The 21,275-nt window shown below is 42.3% G+C and overlaps 1 protein-coding gene across 1 annotated transcript in view; it reads right to left on the reverse strand.

The window, feature by feature from the left end:
- Positions 1–21,275, reverse strand: part of LOC124866382 (collagen alpha-6(VI) chain-like) — a 62,486-nt gene that overhangs the window by 34,025 nt on the left and 7,186 nt on the right. The window contains exons 4-12 of the mRNA XM_047362135.1: positions 19,530–20,087; positions 14,202–14,813; positions 11,814–12,362; positions 10,562–11,119; positions 7,419–7,991; positions 5,915–6,505; positions 5,474–5,814; positions 3,658–3,736; positions 2,298–2,440 (exon numbers count right to left, since the gene is read on the reverse strand). Coding sequence (XP_047218091.1) covers positions 2,298–2,440; positions 3,658–3,736; positions 5,474–5,814; positions 5,915–6,505; positions 7,419–7,991; positions 10,562–11,119; positions 11,814–12,362; positions 14,202–14,813; positions 19,530–20,087 — 4,004 coding nt within the window. The remainder of the gene's footprint in view (positions 1–2,297; positions 2,441–3,657; positions 3,737–5,473; positions 5,815–5,914; positions 6,506–7,418; positions 7,992–10,561; positions 11,120–11,813; positions 12,363–14,201; positions 14,814–19,529; positions 20,088–21,275) is intronic.

The raw sequence follows: 21,275 nt of genomic DNA on the forward strand, positions 1-21,275 counted from the left end.
CATGTAATCCCAGACATACTCCATGAAGTTGAGATCAGGACTCTGTGGGGCCAGACCATCACTTCCAGTAAATCTGGTTCTTCTTTACGCTGAAGATAGGTTTGAATGACTTTGGCTTTATGTTTGGGTTCGTTCACTTAGCAACGTAAAACCTTTGCACAGTACTGTACAAAGAGTCTAGACAGCAATATGTTAGAGGAGATCTCTTCCAGAAAAGTGCAGTAAAGGATTGTATTGCTTTTTGTTCCACACACAGATGAAAACACCATCTAAAGTCGTCCACAACAAAGCAATGCAAGAATGTCTGTTAATGATGGAAGGTACCAGCTTGAAGAGCTTCCAGCCTGTTTTTATCAGCAGTGGGAAAATGTTTCACAGAACCGATGAAGAGCGAGTGGGGCATTCACAGTACTGGGAAATACTACCGATTTATTTTAAATATTTTCATCACAAACTAATCTTCATATCAAACAATGATAACCAGTATAAATACAAGCAGCAGTTTTCAAGTGATTTCATTTATTAAGAAAAACGTTCTCGAAACCAACAAGACATTAAATGAAACTATAATTCCCTCCACCTGTTTAAGTCATGAGTCAAAAGTCATTAAACACATTTTCGGTTCAGTTTCTCTACTGGTCCTAAACCTAACCCATACCTATAGAATAGAGAAAACACGTAAAAAGAACCTATCTGACAACATGAAGTAGGCTAAAAGGCCCAACAAAGCAGCACATCGTATCCGATCTACAAAAATGAAAAAACAGATGAGAAATGAAGTGACTTTGGGTCTCTAGAGAACCACAGTGAAGAACCTTCCCAAGAATGGCTGGCCTACAAAAGTACTGCAGCACCTTTAGATGATTCATCCATTCATCCAGGAGGTCGGAGAAGAAACCAGAACAAGAGGCCTCACTGCCTCAGTTAAGGTCAGAGGTCAGATTCACTCATAAAAATGAGTGACTGGGTCAAAATGGCATCCATGGGAAAGCTCCAAGGCCACAGCCAATGCTGACCCCATAGAACACAAAGACCTGTCTCACATTCACCAAAAACATTTTGATGATCCTCAAGACCTTTGTGAAAATATTCTGTGGACTGAAGAGACACAACTGGACCTTTTTAGAAAGTGTGCATCCCATTGCATCTGGAGGAAAACTAACACAGCATTTCAGAACATAATACCTTCAGTGAAACACGGTGGTGGTAGTGTGATGGTCTAGGGCTACTTTGCTGCTTCAGGACCTGCTGGACTTACAATAAATACTGCTGACTGATACTAACCACTGCAGACCATGGAACAACCAACCACCACTGAAGATTTGGAGATTCTCTGACCTAATTGCTAAGCCCATCATTCCTTCATCTAAGCCAACACTCTAAACCATCTTTCTTTCTTCTAAACCTTCTTCTAAACGTCATGATGAAGGGAAGATGCACCCTCTGTAGGTGGTTATAATGTTACGACCGATCAGTTTATAAGCTGACAACAAGCTGCTGATCTACAAGGGTTGGACAATGAAACTGAAACACCTGTCATTTTAGTGGGGGAGGTTTCATGGCTAAATTGGACCAGCCTGGTAGCCAGTCTTCATTGATTGCACATTGCACCAGTAAGAGCAGAGTGTGAAGGTTCAATTAGCAGGGTAAGAGCACAGTTTTGCTCAAAATATTGAAATGCACACAACATTATGGGTGACATACCAGAGTTCAAAAGAGGACAAATTGTTGGTGCACGTCTTGCTGGCGCATCAAGTCTTTGTGATGTATCAAGAGCCACGGTATCCAGGGTAATGTCAGCATACCACCAAGAAGGACGAACCACATCCAACAGGATTAACTGTGGACGCAAGAGGAAGCTGTCTGAAAGGGATGTTCGGGTGCTAACCCGGATTGTATCCAAAAAATATAAAACCACGGCTGCCCAAATCACGACTGAATTAAATGTGCACCTCAACTCTCCTGTTTCCACCAGAACTGTCCGTCGGGAGCTCCACAGGGTCAATATACACGACTGTGCAGGACTTGTATATGTCATTCCCAAGACGAATTGATGCTGTATTGACCGCAAAAGGAGGCCCTACACCATACTAATAAATTATTGTGGTCTAAAACCAGGTGTTTCACTTTCATTGTCCAACCCCTAAATACCTCAGATAAGTGGGTACTTGTCTGTTGAGGCTAACTATGCATCACCTACAGGGACTTGATGGCTACCAAAGTCTGGGTGCTACCTCAGCAGCCTTTAAAATGGTTCAGAAGCTGCTGCTCTGAGGCCTTTTAGCATGGTCACTCACAATGTGTTGCAGGATGGTGCTGCTGATGCTCGGCAGGCTGATGCTCAGAGGAACCTGGTAGTTGTGTCCTCGTCCAAACTCAACCGTCTGGAGCTCAGAGGCATGGGTGTCCTCCAAGGCCACCGTGAGCAGAGTGCTGACCCCTGCAGACCATAAACAACCAAAGCTTGAACAACAATCGTTCCTTTTAATGCAGTTATGGCTGCCATCAGTGATTCAGGATGTTGTTGAATCCTTGGATGAGGCCTTTTGGTTCCAGGTTAGTTTGTGTTAAATGAGCTGAAGATGTCATGTTCATCTGAGGTTGTTTTTTAACTGGTTCAAAGAGTTGATGAACTGGTCTTATTATGGCCTGATATCAAAAACTTAAGTAAAATTAAATAAAATTAAAGAGCCAAACTAGTGTAAACCATGAAAAATGATATAGAGCAGAAGCAGGTCTACAGTTTCTCATCATTAATATTTGATAAATGTAAATGATTGATTTATTCAGACCTTCTTGCTGCAAGAAGGTCCAAATCTTGGTCTGCAGATATTCTATATGTTCTTCATGTGCATGTGTTGGTTCTCTCCAGGTACTCCAGCTTCCTTCCACAGTCCAAGAAAATGTCTGCTAGCTCTAAATGTCGATCAGGTATGATTGTGTTTGTACGGTTGTCCGTCCGGTGTGTCTTTGTGTTGTCCTAAGAAGAACTGGGCACCTGTCCAGGTGGACCCTATCCCTTGCTCACTGACGACTGGCGCCAAAAGAATATCAGTCCTTCATTGTCATGCTTGTTTTAGTTGCTTCCCTGCTCAAACAGACTGGACTTTAATTAATGTTTCCTTAGCAGGATCCAGACCAGAACCTGGCTTGGATGGAAGAGATCATTCAGGTGTGTTGGAACAGGGCAACATTTAAAACATGGCAGGACTCCCACCACCGTGGACTGGAACTGTCCACCTCTGAGTTAAACACTGAAAACCTGAATAGTACCATTCAGGCTTAAATAGGTTCTCGTTACTGTAACAACAGAAGTTGAAACATTCAGTTAACATGATGGAAGCCTGCAGCTGGCCCCTTCAAACATCTGATCTGTGGAGCTCAATGTATCCATTCAACAAACGTCTTCTGAAATCAGCCCATTCTTCTTCCTCTACACCCACTGATGAGGATGTTTCTGACAGGAAAGGGTTCTCCATTTGGAAGTAAAAGCCTGGTAGTCAGTCAAGGAACCAGTCTGGACCAGCCATTACGCGTTACACAGTTTTTAACTCAAAATCAGATAAAGTTAAGGTGACGGAGAAGACAACAGAGACCTCTGCTGCTTCAGATATTCTACAAAGTTAGAATAAAACTAGAAATATGAGACAGTGTTACCAGAGGTTCTTAGAAGCTCAGATTCCTGCTTCAGTTTCATCACATTGTCATCCAGTCCATCAGAGAAGATCACCAGAATCTGATAGAAAGTGTAGATTACATCAGATAGTTTAAAGTGTGTGTTATTGAGAATCTTCACCAGGCCATAAACCTGGATAAAGAATACATGAGGTGCATCTCAATAAACTAAAATATCATTAAAATATTTTGAGAATAAAGAAACGTTATATCATTTCTGCTGCACGGTGCCGCAGTTGGTAGCACTGTTGCCTTGCAGCAAGAAGGTCCTGGGTTCAATTCCCGGCCGGGGGTCTTTCTGCGTGGAGTTTGCATGTTCTCCCCGTGCATGTGTGGGTTCTCACTGGGTACTCTGGCTTCCTCCCACAGTCCAAAGACATGCCTGTTAGGTTAATTGGTCTCTCTAAATTGCCCTTAGGTGTATGAATGAGTGTGTGCTTGGTTGTTTATGTGTTGACCTGCGATGGACTGGCAACCTGTCCAGGGTGTACCCTGCCTCTTGCCCATAGACTGCTGGAGATAGGCACCAGCTTCCCCGTGACCCACTATGGAATAAGCGGTAGAAAATGACTGACTGACTGATGAAACGTTATATTATTTCTGTTAATGGTGATGATTCTGGTTTCCAGTTCATGTAAACCCAACAATCATTTTCTCAGAAAATAAAATATTAAATCAGGCCAATAAAATGGATTTTAATCTAGAAATGTGGTTCTGCTGAACAGCATGTCCAGGTTCTGTACAGTTTTTGACCTCAACACACGGTCTGGGTTCATTTAGCATAAATCACTGCATCAGTGCGGCATGGCATGGAGGAGATCAGCCTGTGGTTCTTCTGAGGTGTTCAGGAACCCCAGGTTGCTTTGATAGCGGCCTTCAGGTAATCTTCATTGTTGGTTCTGGTGGGTCTCATGTTCCTCTTGACTCCGTAAATTCTCTGTGGGGTTCTGGTCCGGCCAGTTTATTGATGTTACCATGGTGATTGGACTAGCTTTTGGTACCTTTGGCAGTGTGGGTCGGTACCAAGTCCTGGTGGAAAATGAAAGCAGCATCTCTATAGAGCTTGTCAGCAGGAGGAAACATGAGGCGCTCTAAAATGTCCTGGTAGATGGCTGCATTAACTGTGGACTTCAGAAAACCCAGCGGACCAGAACCAGCAGATGACATGGCACCCCAAATCATCACGGAAGTACAGGTCAAGCAACAAGGATTCTAGGCCATGATCTCCAAATAAAATACAGACTATACTGTCATTTGTAAAGAGGAATTTGAACCACTGAGCAATAGTCCGGTTCTGTTTCTCCTCATCCCAGTTCAGACAGTTGAGAAGTTTTCTCTGGTTCAGGAGTGGTTCAACAGAAGGACTGTGACGGTTGTAGGTTCTGGATATGTCTGTGTGTGGTGAATCTGCAGTTATTCCTCCTGCTTCTCCTTTTTCTACCACACTTTTTCCTTCCATTTAACTTTCTGTTAACATGGCTGAATGCATCTCTCTGTGTAGTTTCAACTGTTTTTGTTTTAGATTTTTGTTGCTTATGCTGCTTGTGGGGAGGGAGTCAGTGACTGTCTGCTGGAAATCTGTCCAGTAAGGGGTCTTCGCCATCATTGGGTCGGAGAGAACATATGTTTTTTATTTGCAGTGATGTTTTAATGTATTGAGATGCACCTGTATACCTTTAAAACAGATCACATCCATTATATTTACTGCAAACTACAACAATGTCTTCAAGATATCATGCAGTTGGTCTACACAGCATTTCAGAATCAGCTATCAGAGCTGACAGAAATATAAGCTCACCTTGACCTTTGCGGTGGACTTGGACTTGAACTTGACATTAAAATATTTCAGCAAGGCTGAGTTGAAAAATGTGGCCTGGGACCATGAAAAGTCCAAGACTTTTCTCAGTACATCCTCATTGTAAGTCTCAAAGTCTGTAACATACAAGGAGCTACCGTCCACATCTATGATGCTGAAGGAGATCCGGGTTTGGACCGAAGCAGAGCAACAAAGGTCGCTCACTGTAGTTACAGAACGGACGATTTCCTTGAGAGGACTAACAAGCCTGAAGAGTGGCACACTGAACGCTCTGCCTCCAGAAATATCAAACCCTATGGCGATATCGATGGTGCAGTTTGTATCTAAAGGAAACAAAAGGAGGCAACTTTAGTTCCAGCAGTTAAATACAAATTCCTCTGATGGGACAGAGAGACATTTCATCAATTAAATCATCAGACTTACCAGGATCAACATCAGGATCAACATCAGGATCATCTTTAGACTCATCAGACTTCTTGCAGATAGCATCAACCACCTTCTTCTTGAAACTTGGCAGGTCCTCTACATTAACATTAATAATCTTCCGTGGGTCACCAGTAATCTGCAGGAGCTGGACGTCAAAGACATTTCCAATCGCTACAGCAAAAACATCAATCCTACTTCTCCTGAGGTCATCGCCTGCATCCTCCACATCGTCCTGAGAATCACCATCTGAGAGCACCACCAGCGTCTGGGGCACATCGCTACGGCTGCCCCTCAAAGGGCTAAAGTACTTCTTTACAAAATGCAGGGCCTTGCCGAGCTTGGTGCCACCACCGTTATATGACAGCTGGAGTATTTTATCCACTATAATCTTTTGGTTGTAGTGCTGATTGAGGTAAAACTCATCTTTGGGATCTTCACTAAACTGTGCGAGTCCAAAATGCACAAGATTCTCAGCGACCTGGAAGCTGTTCACTACCTCTGCTGCGAAGTTTTTCATGATCTGGTAATTACTTGTGTTGATGCTGCCGGAGCGATCCAACAGAAAGACCACGTCCATCTGCTCACAGGCTGCCAAAGAAACACCAAAGGTCAGGAAGGCAGGCAGGCAGACAGACAGACAGACAGACAGGCAGGCAGGCAGGCAGGCAGGCAGGCAGGCAGGCAGGCAGGCAGGCAGGCAGGCAGGCAGGCAGGCAGGCAGGCAGGCAGGCAGGCAGGCAGACAGGCAGACAGACAGACAGACAGACAGACAGACAGACAGACAGACAGACAGGCAGGCAGGCAGACAGACAGACAGACAGACAGACAGACAGACAGACAGACAGGCAGGCAGACAGACAGACAGGCAGACAGACAGGCAGGCAGGCAGACAGACAGACAGACAGACAGACAGACAGACAGGCAGGCAGACAGACAGACAGACAGGCAGACAGACAGACAGACAGGCAGACAGACAGGCAGGCAGGCAGACAGACAGACAGACAGACAGACAGACAGACAGACAGGCAGGCAGACAGACAGACAGACAGACAGACAGACAGACAGACAGACAGACAGGCAGACAGACAGACAGACAGGCAGACAGACAGGCAGGCAGGCAGACAGACAGACAGACAGACAGACAGACAGACAGGCAGGCAGACAGACAGACAGACAGACAGACAGACAGACAGACAGACAGACAGACAGACAGACAGACAGACAGACAGACAGACAGACAGGCAGGCAGGCAGGCAGGCAGACAGACAGACAGACAGACAGGCAGGCAGGCAGGCAGGCAGGCAGGCAGGCAGACAGACAGGCAGGCAGGCAGGCAGGCAGGCAGGCAGGCAGGCAGACAGGCAGGCAGGCAGGCAGGCAGGCAGGCAGGCAGGCAGGCAGGCAGGCAGGCAGGCAGGCAGGCAGACAGACAGACAGACAGACAGACAGACAGACAGACAGACAGACAGACAGACAGACAGACAGACAGACAGATACTTACATGGTTTGGTGGTGTTGCAGATGACACGAGACAAATTTTTGTGCAGTGTCTCTAACTTTTTAAAATCCTTCACAAAGAAGACTTTTTCTTTGCTTCCAGCCATTATCAGCAGCTCGTTCATATTTGCATCCTGTACCCCGATACTGAGGACAGTGATATTTTTTGCTCGCAGTTGATTAGTATACCCTTCTAGCTGATTATGGTCTTGGGCTTCACCATCCGTGATCACCATGAGAATCTGAGGAACGTTAAGTCTTCTCCGGCCACCATGTTCCTCATTAAAGAACTGCAACGCGTAGTTCAAAGCTTTGCCGGTGTAGGTGTTCTTTGATGGTGGCACCAGAGCCTTTATAGCATTAAGAACTTCTCTTCTGGAGTTAAAGTTGTTTAGAGAAAACTTGATTTCAGGGTCGTCAGAGTAAAGAATGGCTCCAAAACGTGTAGAGTTTCTGCTGACTATGGTCTGGTTCACTATAGACTCCATAAACATCTGCATGCTTCCAAATTGGTTACCTATGCTGGATGAGCCATCCACCAGGAAGATAATATCAGCTTTTTGAACCTTCTTACAATCTGTGAGCACAAGAAGAGAAGAAGGAAACCATCTAAATGTGACATAAAACATGACAGCTGTGAAATCGAAGCATTCAGCCTGATGGGACTGATGACTGAAAGTCATTCATTCACAGCTGTGTGAAACATTAATGATCAAAATCACCATGCTCTGCTTATAACCTGTAACAAGGTTGTAGATTAACATTCAAAATGCAAAAAGATGGAACATGAGCAACAAGCAAAACCAAGTAAAACATTGCAGATGTTCATCTGCTGACCTAAAGTTTAAGATCGTGGCCAAAAAATGGACTGTAACAATAAAAAAAGCCCAACTGTTGTTTTGATCACTTCAGAAATGTGTTTAGAGATGCTCAAACAAGTCTCCAGCAGGCTGGTAGGAGGTTGGTCCATGTGGCCTCATGAAGAGGTGGAACTTCCCTTATCATCCGTCCCCAAATATTTTCAAACTAATTTAGATCCCAGTAACATGCAGAATGGTCCCAGTGAGGGACATTATTCTCCTGAACGATGCCCTCTCTCAGAAAAGCCAGTGATCATTGCATGGATGAGGACCCTCAGTCAGAGGGATGCCTGCTGATGTTTGAAGGAACAAGCTCCCAGATCATGACTCACTGTGGAGCTCATGCCCAGTGAGACCTTTCCATCAGGATTGTCCAGGTTTAACGATTCAGAGACTGAAACTATCTTCCCTCTTTCTCCTCCCATGTTTGATGCCTAGGCATGTTTTTGATGCAGGAGGAACCATGTTTTTTCTTTATCATGCATATGCTATTTATGTGTTATTGGACTGCAGTCAGAATTGCTAAGGGCTTTAATCTGGGTCGACGATCAGCCGATATATTGAAGGAGATCTCTCCGGATTTCCTCAGGATTTCCATTTTACTGCGTCCAACTTCGGCAGTAAGGGGGTAATGCTAGGCCTTGCCTGTGCATCTCAACACTCCTGCCAGGCTCAGGGACAGAACCTTCTTTACCTTCAGGGGGTCACGATGAAGTGAATGCCTGAAAGAAAATGACTTAAAAAACTTGTACAGATTTAGGGTGACAGTTTTAGTTTTAATGAGCTTTTGGAACGTCGGTTTGAGTTTAAATTCCTAATAAACAATTCCTCTTCTCTTTTTGATTTCTTTTGCTCTAGTTGGCTCATTTTGCATTTTAAAGCTGTGCACACACCAGGTTATGATCCAGCAGCACAAAAAGTGAATACACTTCATTCCTTACCTGGTCTTTAGGTATTAACGAGGAGTATATGATGACTATACAGGTACAGTACATCTAAAAAATGTGAATAATGTAAAAAAGTTAGAGATTTTTTGTTCCTTCTTTCAGTGAAACTCATATATAGATCCATCACACAGAGTGAAATATTTTTAGCTATTATTTCTTGTCATTTTGATGACTGACAGAGAATGAAAACTCAGACGTCAGTGACTCAGAAAATTAGAATATTGCAAACAAGTTTAATATTATAAGCTCATGGTCTTCCACCCATCAACTCATTAACTCCTATCACCTGTGAAGGTTTCCTGAGCCTCTAGATGTTCTCTCTGTCCGGGTCAGTAGGAGACACAAACATGCAGAAGACAGCTGAGTGGACAGATGTCCTGAAGACAGTCATGGACACAGTCCACAAGGAGGGGAAGCCACTAAAGGTCATTACTGAAGAAGTTGGCTGTTCACAGACTGCTGTATCCAAGCATGTTCAAACGTCTGCGTTTTATTTGGAGATCAACGCTCCAGGGTCTGGAGGAGATGGTGAGAGGAACAGAATCAAGGTTCCAAAGTCGTTGATGGTTTGGGGTGCCATGTCATCTGCTGGTTCTGGTCCACTGGGTTTTCTGAGGTTCACAGTCCACACAGCCATCTAGCAGGACATTTTAGAACATTTCACGAAGATGCTGATTTTATTTTAAAGAGGACTTGGTACCGGCCCACACTGCCAAAGGAACCAAAAGCTGGTCCAATGACTAAGGCGTTACTGTGCCTGATTGGCCAGCAAACTGGGCTGGCAGGAACCCCGTATAGAGTCTATGGAGTTCTGTCAAGAGGAAAATGACCTGAAGGCTGCTATTAAAGCAACCTGGGCTTCCTGGACACCTCAGCAGAACCACAGGCGCCTCTTCTCCATGGCACGCCACATTGATGCAGTAATGCAAAAGGAGCCCAGACCAGGTACGGAGAGCATAGAAATGAACATAGTTTTCAGAAACCTGACATTTCTATTTAAAATATCATTTTTATTGATATGATGTAATATTTAATATTCTGATGTTCTGAGCCTCTGACCAGAATCATCAAAATTACAAGAAATAAAGGCTTAAAATCTTTAACTCTGTGTGTAATAAATATATATAATATATGAGTTTCGGTTTCTGAAATGAGGGACAAAAATGTTGAACTTTTTCACCGTATTCTCATTTTATTAGATGACATATAAGCGCAAAAGAAACAAAGAACAAGCGAAAAAAAAATCAATTTTTATGAAACTAAAATCATTCAGGATCCTCACAAATTTTTATTTTGCTTCTTCTAAAATTCTTTATCAGGTAGTCATGATTGCATCTTACCTCTATGTGGATCACAGAACTTCAAGGCCAGTATGCCGTCCAGTTCTTGTATGAGATCAACATTTACTTCATTAATGACTCTGTTTGAAAAGCCACTGATCTCAAACAGCTGGTTGTAGTTACCGCCCACCACTCCGATTGAATAGATAGACACGTTGCTTTTCTTCAGATCGTCTGCAGGACCTTTGACTTCATCTGTTGCCTCACTGAACGTTATCAGAACCAGGTTCTTCCTCAGGTTAGGGCGTCCTCCTTCAGAGGCACTGAAGTACTTTAAAACCTTGCTGAGGGCACGTCCTGTTGCAACGCCTCCATTTAACTGCTTCATGTTATCGATGGCTCCCAGTATGTCTGCTTTGCTGGAGTACTTGTTCAAGGGAAACTCTAACTTATGGTCAGTGCTGAATTGCATGACGCCCACACGCATATCATCCAGGCCGACAATAGACTTGTTTACGGTAGATTTCATAAATTCTTTCATTTTCTTGAAGTCTGCCTGAGAGATTCTCTCAGAGCTTTCAGTTAAGAAGATGATGTCGCTGGGTGCATCCTTACAAACTGGAAACAGAACATATGAATGTCTGTTAGTATGATGCTGTTACTGGTGGTCTAAATATAACTGCAGAGTCTAGCTAAATAGTTCTTAACTTCCCACATCTGATGGAACCATGAATTTTGCTCTTTGCAAAAACACATTGTATGGGAAAACAATGTCTGAAGATAAGTTTGTGATCTAAGACCATTTTTGGTTCTGCACCAGAACAATGATCCAAAGCACATCAGCACGTCCACCTCTGAATGATTAAAACCTTGAAGGATTTGGAGTGGTCTAGTCAAGGTCTGGACTTCAGGAGGACTGTGGGAGGACTTTAAATAGGCCATTCATGCTGAAAACCCCTCCAATGGGTCTTAATTGAACCAATTCTGCAAAGTAGAGTAGGTCAAAGGGTGAAACCAGTTATTAGGTTTAGGGGGTGATTACTTTGTCATACCTGGTAAAGTTGGTTTAGATATTATTGGAAAACATCATTTTTTATTTATTCAGATTATCTTTGTATCTGTCTCATTTGGTTGATGATCTGACACATTTTAATGTGACAGAAAGGGGAAAAAACCTTCTGACTTTGTTCCATAACAACTTTTACTGGTAAATAAACTGCCTAATTTATCTCATAATATTACATGTTCGTAAAAACAGTGCACTATATATGCTGCATTTAAATCAGAGCAGTGTCTCTCCTAGTTTTCTCACCTTCTGGACCACAGATTTGTCTTAGAATATCGTTTTTGATCCACTTAAGGAAATGATAATCAGAGACGTTAAAGGTTCTAACTGGATCACCAGAAATCTCCTGCAGCTGGGCTTTGTTTGAGTTCTTTACTCCAACAGCAAAGACCATGACATCTTGGGTCCTTATTCTCTCTGCGGGACCTTTGACCTTATCTGCAGACCTTCCTGCAGTGATGACGATCAGATACGTAGGACCCTGACGAGAAGCTGCCACCAAATGAGATTCCATGAACGCCAGGGCTCTCCCTGTGTTTGTCCCACCCCCCACATGTTGAAAGTTCTTCAGAGCTTTCTTCAGGTCTGAAATGGATGAGTATTTGATCAGGTCAAACTGCAGTGTAGGTAAATCAGAGTATTTCACAAGCCCAAGGCGAACTTGACTGGGCCCAATACGAAATGTTTTCATAAAGTCAGTGATGAACTCCTTTGTGTCACTGAGGTCTGAGATATCAATGCTGTCCGAGTCATCTATGAGGAAGAAGATGTTTGCTTCATCCTTCTGCTCACAAGCTAGAAACAGAGAAACATTGCAGGTTAGATGATTGAATGATCATTTAAGCCACGGGACACATTTGAGTGAAGTGTATAAGCTGTCCATGCAGATCCAATCATACTTTTCTGGAGATTACATTTCCGACACATTAGTTTATTGTTCTTAGGCAGGTATCAAAGGTCTACACACCCCTGGAGAAATAGCGGGATTTATCATGTAAAAACTGAGACCAGAACTTTTCCATCTTTAGTGTGGCAGAAATCCTGAACAATGAAAATCACAGCAATGTGTTGGAGGAAAAATTTAAAAAAGTAGAAGCGACTGTGGCTCAGTGACATTAATTATAGAGAATCTGATGAAGTATAAATAATGTTTGGATGTCCAAGTTGGATTTCCTTGACCTGTTTGTTTGAATCTTACACCTAAAACCATCATTTGCAGACTGATAAAGGATGAAAATGATCTTGTTGTACAAAGGTATCAGTCAGGAGAACATAATATATAGTTATAGTTTTCTTTATTCTTTCATTTTGCTAGTTGAATTGTTCTAGCCTAGTTAAAGAGTTTGTTAATGGAAATATTTTTACCTGGAGCTGAATTGCTTTTGTTAATAAATTCTTATATTTTAAGGAAAAGTAGTTGTGACTTTATTTCATATGTGCTGCTCAGTAATGCCAGTGCTCGATTCATTCTTTCATTTATTGTTCTAATACCACTGACACATCAGACTGGTATTCCCAGGACAATACTTGACAGACTGAAAGCCATTTAATTAAATATTCAATAGCATAAGCATATTATCGCACAACATGTGAGAAATCTCCGCAGATGGTCCAGAACATGGCAGGTGTCCCCTCTCTTTTTGTTTAGTTCCACTGGCTACCCTTAGCAGCCCACATTAAATTCTCTGACGTCAGCCTACAAGGTGCTTAATGAGACAACTCCCATCTAATTAAATGCCCTCTCAAGGGCTTATCTCATGATTAGGTCACTCTAGTCATCTCAAGACAATCGAAACCATTTTCATGTGTCGTTTCACGATGGTGGAATGACCTACCAAGCACTACCAGAACCGGGGCACCCCTGTCTATCTTCTAGAAACTCTTGAAGACCCAGCTCTTCATAGAGCATCTACTACCCTAGCACCTAGCTGTACTTCGCTACTCCCGCTTCTGAATCTCTTTCTGCACTCCCCTCTATGCCTGCTCTCTATTTCTACACCGTCTCCTCTGACAGAACCTGACTAGTGGTCTTCTTTCTAACAAGCTCATTGTCAGCTTTGATAATAACTGTATTGTATATCCTCATTGGTAAGTTGCTTTGAATAACAGTGTCGGTTAAATGCAGAAAGATAAACACATCATGATCCTGGGCTACTTTTCTTCCAATGGGACTAGATTTTTTGTCAAGGAGGATGACCACGTGAACTGTTCCCAAGTCTGTTTGGAACCCAAACCTAATGGCTTCAGCAGAAAAATTGGAGTTTCGGATAGGGAGCTTCATCAGAAAGAATTCCTGAAAATCCGGAGTCTCCTGAGGAGCTCGGTGGGCAAGAACATCTGCAAGTCAGACAGGCAAATATCACCAAGTCAAGATGTGAAATGATGACAGACTCCAACCAAAAAATCTGAATGATGAAATTATAATCAACAAGTGCTTCAGCACTGTATTGGTTTAAGGTTGTGAACACTTCATGTCATATTAAAAAAGAAAAATATTAGAAATTACCTATTATGGTCTCATTTTTTACATCACAGCAATCTGGCATTTTAACAGGAGTCTGCAGACTGGATATCAGCGGCAAACTTCAACTGTACATATTTGAGTAAAAAAACAGAAGTGTAAAAACTTCCCACCTTCCTTGATGTCTGTGCTGTTTTTAAAGGAGTTGACGGAGCCTTGAATGATGACACTGCATATGCTCTTCTGCAGGATTTGCCTCAGGGGTTTCAGTTGTGTGAAGTTGTTCACAGCAAAAACATGCCTGTTGGTGGGGTAAGATGCCATATCCTGCAGCTCCGTTGTGTTCTGTTTTACTCCTATCGCGAAAACTCTGACTGGAACCCGATGGAGCTCTACCGCCACTTTCTTGACACTATCCTGGGATTTACCATCTGTGATCACTATAGCTACCTTCTGGACATCCTTCCTGCTGCCCTGTTTCTGGGTGAAGACTGAATCCAGAGAGGTCCTCAGAGCAGTTCCAGTTTTGGTGCCACCACCACGGTAAGGGATCAGGTTGATTAACTGCAGAGCTTCTGCCTTGTCCTGCAAGCTGTTGAGATAAGCGTGTACTTTGGGTGTGTCACTGTAGGTAACAATGCCCACTCTGACTCTAGTCTGATTGACATTCAGACTGCTGATAAGTGACCGCACAAAAGTGCGGATCAGCTTGAAGTTGCCGGTCCCGACGCCTTCCGCTTCATTGATGATGAAGACGATGTCTGCAGTGTTGACTCTCCCGCAGTCTGTGAAAACAGTGCTGGGAGTTTATTATGTCATCTTCTTCTTAAACATTTAAAACACAGAAATCTGCATCAAGAGAATCATAAAGTTTTTATCATTAGGCTTTTAAACTGCCCAAAACAGACCAGTTAAAATGAAACTGACATTGATTCATTGGAAATCCTGCATTTTACTCACATTTTACTAAATGGTTACATGCTGTATATTTATCCAAGAAGTAAATGTCAGTGGGACAAGCATGGGATAGTCCCAGACTAATTTTAGCAGTGGGACAGTAAAACAAATCTATCTCACATAGTTACTGGGGAATGAGGTAGTCTTCATTATATGATTACATAACGACTGTGTATCATAAGTAGAGGTGTAACAATACAAGAAATTATACTGAAAATGTATGGTACAGCTTTTTGGGTCTGGCACACGTGTGTATGGAACCCATAAAGTGTGGTTTTAAAGCTGTACACCTGTTGAAGGACTGTGGTCCTGATTACCTGAAAGGGGAAGTCTCCGGTCATTCATTGTGTGAGCATCAATGTTAATTAGTTCTCCAAAACTCTGACAACCCAGGGTTCAGACCAGGAAGTAGGGTCGTAGTTTAACACTCCTCTCTGCAGCTTCTGTACTGCTACCCACCCATTACCCTATTAAGACAGTGTCTCGCCCACGGCCAAAATTGAATAGATTAAAAAATAATCTAAAAGGAGGAAATCAGGAAAATCTCATAAAAATAAACACAACTCAGACTAAAAAGAAAAATAAAACAATTAAATGTGGCTTAATGAACATAAGATCTCTCTCTTCAAAGACTTTGCTAGTTAGTGACCTGATTTATGACAATCAGATTGATTTATTTTGCCTCACAAAAACCTGGCTGCATCAAGAGGATTATGTTACTATAAATGAGTCAACTCCTACTAATTATTTAAATTTTCACATTCCTCGAAATACTGGGCGAGGAGGAGGAGTAGCAACCATCTTTCAGTCGGATTTATTGATTAGTCCCAGACCAATCAATAGCTACATCTTTTTGAATATTTAATCCTTAGTTTTCCTCATCCAAATTGCAAAGCACTAAAACCACTTCTGTTTGTTGTTTTGTACCGTCCACCAGGCCCTTACTCTCAATTTTTAGATCTGTTTTCAGACCTTTTATCTGATTTAGTGTTAAATACAGATAAAGTTATTATAGTGGGGGATTTTAACATTCATGTTGACGCTGAAAGTGATAGCCTAAATATAGCCTTTAATGCTATCTTAGACTCAATTGGCTTTGCTCAAAACATTAACAAACCTACCCACCTTTGTCTTCATTCTCTGGACCTTGTGCTGACATATGGCATTGAGTGTAAAGACATAACAATATTTTCTCATAACCCTGTCCTGTCTGACCATTTCTTAATAATCTTTGAGTTTAATTTAACCGAGTACTCCACACCTGAAAGAAAATGTCATTATAGTAGATCATTATCAGGCGATGCTGTAACAACCTTTAAAGAATCTGTTCCACTTTTAATTTCCTCATTATCACAGAAAAACACAGTGGAGGGCAATCATTTTGTTTCTTCCACTTCACAAATTGATTCTCTTGTTCATAGTGTTTCTTCATCATTGCGTGATGCATTAGACAATGCAACCCCCTTGAAAAAGAAGGTAATCATTAATAGGAGGCTAGCTCCCTGGTTTGATTTAGATCTGTGTACTTTGAAACACAATGTTAGAAAATTGGAGAGAAAATGGCGCTCTACACACCTAGAGGATTCCTACTTAATCTGGAAAAATAGCCTACTGTTGTATAAAAAGACACTTCGCCAAGCTAGAACAGCTTATTTCTCATCATTAATAGAAGAGAACAAGAATAATCTTAGGTTTCTCTTTAGTACAGTTGCTAAACTTACACAGAGTCATAGCTCTGTTGAACCATCCATTCCCTTAGCTCTTAGCAGACATGACTTTATGGGATTCTTCTTAAATAAAATTGATTCTATTAAAAAGAAAATCTTTGACATACTCCCGAAGATGATTACTTCATCCTCAGCAAGTGAGACAACATTGGAAATAACTGCAGAACCTGATCTGTGTTTGGACTGTTCTGATCCAGTGGAGCTTCCTGAGTTATCAGAAATATTAGCTTCATCTAAACCTTCAACTTGTATGTTAGACCCAATCCCAACCAAATTATTTAAGGAAGTGTTCCCTCTGATTACCAGCCCCATTTTAGATATGATTAATCTATTTTTAGTAAATGGATCAGAACCACAAGCTTTTAAGGTAGCTGTAATTAAACCTTTACTTAAGAAACCTTCGCTTGATCGAGATGACTTGAAAAATTACAGACCTATATCCAATCTTCCATTCTTATCTAAAATTCTTGAGAAAATAGTTGCTAATCAAATGTGTGAACATTTATACAGCAATGACCTGTTTGAAGAGTTTCAGTCAGGTTTCAGAGCTCATCATAGCACTGAAACAACTCTGCTGAAAGTCACTAATGATATTCTTATGGCCTCAGATAATGGACTTGTGTCTGTTCTGGTTCTGTTAGATCTCAGTGCTGCATTTGATCCAGTCGACCATAATATTCTCTTAAAAAGGCTGGAATATGCTGTAGGGATCAGGGGAACAGCGCTAGGCTGATTTAAATCTGAGTTATCCTGAGCAATCTCTGTATTTATGCTGCTATAGGCTTAGGCTGCTGGAGGACATAATGACCACTTTCACCCTCTTCGCTACATTCTCACACTACTCTCCAATTTCGCATTATTTGCTGTTATTTCAGTTTTTAACTTTGTTCTCTCTATTCTCTTCCGAGAAGCTACACCTGGCCTGGCTCTGTGTCTACCTGTGACACCTTTCTGGAGAGGGGCATCGTCCAAGCTTCTGCTGGCAACAACTTAATGCTCACCTTCTACAGATGATCCACATGGCCCTGTCTTTCAGTGTTTAACCCTTTCTCTCTCCTAGACATGGCTACTGACTGAGCTTCTACTGTGACTAACTCTATGTGCTCTCTTTCAGACTCTAACCTTGAAAACTGGATCAGAGTTTATCTGTTCTTTCTTTCTAGATGAAACAACTAAAGGAGCTACATCCATTAACATTTACCTTTCCTTCCCATAGAAAGTACTCCTGGATCAGTGCTTCTTTGTTCTCTTTGTGTCTCTGCTCTGTTCTCTCAAACCTCCAGTCGGTCGTGGCAGATGGCCGCTCACACTGAGCCTGGTTCTGGTTCTGCTGGAGGTTTCTTCCTGTTAAAAGGGAGTTTTTCCTCTCCACTGTCGCTACATGCATGCTCAGTATGAGGGATTGCTGCAAAGTCAACACCAGTGACTGTCCACTGTCTCTACATGCTCATCCAGGAGGAGTGAATGCTGCAAGTCACTGACTGGATGCAATCTGCTGGGTTTCCTTAGATAGAAAAACGTTTTATCCAATTTGAATAAATAACTGAATCTGACTGCACTGTTCAATGGTTACGATTAATTGGAATGTATGAACCTTACTGTTGTGAAGAACCTTGAGACGACATGTGTTGTGAAATGGCGCTATATAAATAAACTGAATTGAATTGAAACGGTTCAGGTAGAAGCCAAGTTGCGTTAAAAACAGCGTTAATATGGTGAAACGGTGCATTGTTGGTGGTGGCAGCAACACTACGACAGCAGCCGTTAGTCTGCACTACTTTACTGAAGGGAAGAGGATCAGAGCTGCCTGGATCAGAGCTGGAAAACTGAGGAGGAACAGATGGGCTGGGCCCACCAAGCACAGCCAGGTGTGATCAGAGGACTTCTCAGCAAACTGAATTCACCAGAGAAATGATGTCAGAGGTGAAATATCTGACAGATGAAGGAGAAAGTTGAAGCAGAGTCTATAGCTACGCTGTTCAGAGCATCTGATGGGAAAAGATCTCCAAAGAAAAGGTTCTTGCTGCTGTTGCTAAACGGATCAACGCTCAGCAGGTAAGAACACTTCCATGTTGCAAAAGTACATTTAGATATTGGCAGTTATAGTTAATAATTAAAACCCCAAATTATTATTATTAAAATGGGATAAATTACACACGCATAAGACATATTAAAATACATTTTTCTCTAAAGCAGGAATATTCACTGCACGGCTTGTTATGCTTTATTTGGTGGCTCTCAACCAGGAGCCAGTTACAGGCACTTTAAGGGTTTATTTAGCTACAGGGGTGATATAGATAGAAAGGTGGACTGAACCAAAGCTTCATCTGTAATGAGTATTGAGACAGGTAGCTCTTAATTACTCACTTTGAACAATGACAAGCAGAATTTAAACATCACTGACACCAAGTAAAACAGGTTAAAATCCTGTTGTCTTCAACCAGCCCCAAATGCAACGCAAGTCTTTCTAATGGGAGAAATGCAGACCAGGAATTTGTTGTCCTTCTACGGTGCAACTGGTAACCAAATCTCCAGTCAGATTTATTCTGGCTACTTATGAAATTCTAGAGCTATGCTGAAAAAATCTAATTATTCTATTTCAACTATGTACACTACTAAAAAAAGTTTAAAAAAAGACAACATACTTTTTATTTCTGACTGAAATGTACCAAAATGTACAGAACCGTGAAACTGAGGAACGCAAGTCATTTTTACCTTCATACCTTCATCAGTCACCATTGTTGCAGCTGTTGCTGCTCTTATTCAGTCCAGTATTTGTTGACTTCAGAGAGTTTAGTTCAAGGAAATATCTCCTACCTTCAGTGACTACTTCCACTTCTTCGGAGGTGAAGACATCCATCAGCTGAGTAATTCTCAGTGTGTTAAAGGCAAACTGTTTAGTGGAGAAGCTCAGCATTGCTTCAATTGGCACACTCACACTCATCGTTACAACAGTTACCCCTTCGGATTTGACTTTTTTAGCCGAAGAAAATACGGATTCCTTAAAGTCTTTTCCAAGAACAACAACCAAAAACTGTCGAGCTCCTTGGTTTGCACGGCCTCCTTTTTCAGGGCGGAAAAAGTCAGCAGCTGCAAATTCCAGAGCACCACCAAGGTTTTGTGCTTGACCAGGTTGTTGCTGCAGCTGAAGGCTTTTTACTGCTCTCGTGTACTGTGCTTGGGATTTATGAGTATTTAGATAGAACTCAACCTTCACATCTGGACCGTACTGGGCCAAACCGATCCGGTAGCTGGACTGTCCGACGTCTAACTGGTCGATGAATCTGATCAGCTCATTCCTGAACAGGATATACTGTCGTTGAGGTAAAGCGATGTCCACCAGGAAAAAGATGTCTGCAAATCGCTCGGTCAAAGCTGGAAGAAGAAAGAAAACAAATTGAGAACTGAATCCAGAAAACGTTGTGTGGTCTTTCTACAGTCAATCACAAAAACAAGTCAGTGCAGCTACAGTTTTATCAGGCCCACGACTACTGGCAGAGAGAGGTGTCTGAGTTAAGAATGAGCCTTGAGCATCATCCAGGGTACGCAAATGCCCTGCTCACTAACCACTGGGCCACCACTCCTTAATAGAATAGAATAGAATAGAATAGAATAGAATAGAATAGAATAGAATAGACATATTTGTGCCCTTAGGGGAATTTTGTCATGGACCCAAGGGTGCATAGCAGCAGCAGCCCGTACAGACAATAAATACGTCTGAAATACATATACCAGCTGCAGACGTACACATTGGCTACACACACACTCATGACAAATCCAACAAAAGATTAAAACACCAAGATATTGCACACTCCATGGTCTTGGTGTACAGATCTATTTAAATTTTGGTACAAAAGAGTATTTCAACGGCTGGAAGAAGTGACCCGTTGGATCTCCTCCCTGCAGATTAAAAGTGAGGTATGAAACTCTACACTAGCTGTTATAATAAACTGAACGTGACTGCATTATAGCTGGGATCAAATTAGAACCTAAATATAACTGGATCGATGTAAACCCTGCGTATTCAGGGGTTCTGTTTGCCCCGATACGATCATTTGCCCCCTTTTGATTGGCTCTATTTAGGCGGCGCGGCTCCGCTCTACTCGGTCTTGCTCCACTCAGACAGAACTTGTTATGTTTCCATGGACCCGGTAATGGCTGGAGTTCTGGCTTGAAGCTCCGCCTCCAGCCATCAGGTTGCTGTGCTGCAATAAATGTTACTGTGTGATAGTGTCTCATTAATCTGCATCGAATGATAAAAAAACAAATAATAAATAAATAGAAAATGGGCTGCACGGTGGCGCAGTTGGTAGTACTTGTCTTACAGCAAGAAGGTCCTGGGTTTGACTCCCGGCCAGGGGTCTTTCTGCATGGAGTTTGCATGTTCTCCCCGTGCATTCGTGGGTTCTCACCGGGTACTCCAGCTTCCTCCCACAGTCCAAAGACATGCCTGTTAGGTTAATTGGTCTCTCTAAATTGCCCTTAGGTGAGTGAATGAGTGTGTGCTTTGTTGTTTGTGTGTTGCCCTGCGATGGACTGTCCAGGGAGTACAGACCAGGGAGT

Source organism: Girardinichthys multiradiatus, chromosome 3, assembly GCF_021462225.1.
Source record: "Girardinichthys multiradiatus isolate DD_20200921_A chromosome 3, DD_fGirMul_XY1, whole genome shotgun sequence".
NCBI classification, from domain to species: domain Eukaryota; kingdom Metazoa; phylum Chordata; class Actinopteri; order Cyprinodontiformes; family Goodeidae; genus Girardinichthys; species Girardinichthys multiradiatus.